The sequence below is a fragment of the Arachis duranensis genome, chromosome 4 (assembly GCF_000817695.3).
Source record: "Arachis duranensis cultivar V14167 chromosome 4, aradu.V14167.gnm2.J7QH, whole genome shotgun sequence".
Lineage (NCBI taxonomy): Eukaryota > Viridiplantae > Streptophyta > Magnoliopsida > Fabales > Fabaceae > Arachis > Arachis duranensis.
This window is the reverse complement of record NC_029775.3, coordinates 101,165,594-101,166,991: the sequence shown is the minus strand read 5'-3', so window position 1 is coordinate 101,166,991 and position 1,398 is coordinate 101,165,594. Positions and strand designations below refer to the sequence as shown.

Genomic DNA, 1,398 nt, shown 5'->3' with positions numbered 1-1,398 from the left:
GCAAAGTGATTTTCAAAAGTAATTATTGAACATAAAAAATTATTAAATACTTGCCATGTATGATAATTAAGTAAATAATAAAATTAACATATTTTAAAATTATTATTGAGTACCAAAAAAATACTAAATATTATTTTATACTTATATTAATAATGACTATCGAAATTATTCGTTTTTTTAGGTTGGATAAGAGCCAATTCTTATTTTTACAACGTTATCTTTTATTAAATTATTCTTTTATCTTAACTCATGCCAATAATAAAGAAGTTTCTTAGCACACAAAATGTAATCACTCTACTTTTTATATCATGTGAACGTCTAATCTAGAAGAAATTGAAAGAACCAAAACAAAGAAAACTACATAAAGATAATAAACAAAGTTGAATCATTATCAATCACTTTTTTTGTCTTTTGTTGATTTTGTCAAGGATCACAATTAGGGCAACTATGAAGGCATAGTCAACGTTGGGATACACTGTGACCATGTAATTGTCTTTCCCAAACATAATGCTTTGAGCAGTGTCCTTCTTCTGCATCTGTGCCACAATGTTGAGAGATTCACCAGCATATATAACACAAGATCTCTCGAACCAACTTCCTTTAACCTTAAAGTCGCAAACTTTTTCTTCTGTATTATGGGCTAAGAACACGTCTAATTCGGTCTTTAGCTGGAAGAGAGATGGTCTCTTTAAACTGAAGATCAAATCTTTCATATCTGAGCTATCACCCCTGAACACATGCCACCGATCATGTGCCGTCATAAGCTTCCGGCGAAGAGTAACAACAGGTGTTCCGGCGGCATCGAGCAAGACACGGTGGTCCTGGAGGGTCAAAAGGGACCCCTTAAGGGTGAAGGGGGATTGTCCATTAATATCAGTAACACTAAAACTGTCAGCCAAAGTCAACACCTTCCTCACAATTGCTAGGTCAACATTATATGGAGCACAATACTGCGGCCCAATGATTCCGCCGCCGAATCCCTGCATCTGCTGCTGGTGATTTTGCATCATGCTGAATTTAGACCCGTCACGTTCAAATTTTTTTTAGGTAGTATTCGACGTTTGAATTTAATTGTAAATTATGAAGGTAAAACTAAATATATATACAACATTGGCTTAAGAAAGATAAAAGCAAACAATGATAAGATAAGAACAACTAAAGATAAGATAAAGATAAGATAAAATAAGATAATGGAAAAGTCCAGGGGCCAGCAAATTTATTAAAATCCGGCCAGCACTTAGCCAACAAAACAAAAATGAGTAATTTTCTACCCTTAGATGAAATCTCACACCATTAAATATATTATTAATGGCTAATTGATAGCTACAATTCACAAAATCTGCTGGCCCTTAGCACTCCTCATAAGATAATAAAAACTAAAATTGTAATTGAATTTAT

General features: G+C 33.3%; 1 protein-coding gene across 1 annotated transcript; it reads right to left on the bottom strand.

Moving 5' to 3' along the window:
* Window positions 1-395: 395 nt before the first annotated feature.
* LOC107485264 (protein LURP-one-related 15-like) lies at window positions 396-1,009 on the bottom strand. Its single transcript, XM_016105778.3, has one exon. It carries the CDS (start codon window positions 1,005-1,007, stop codon window positions 396-398), a length of 612 nt encoding a protein of 203 aa, XP_015961264.2. The 5' UTR covers window positions 1,008-1,009.
* Window positions 1,010-1,398: the final 389 nt, after the last annotated feature.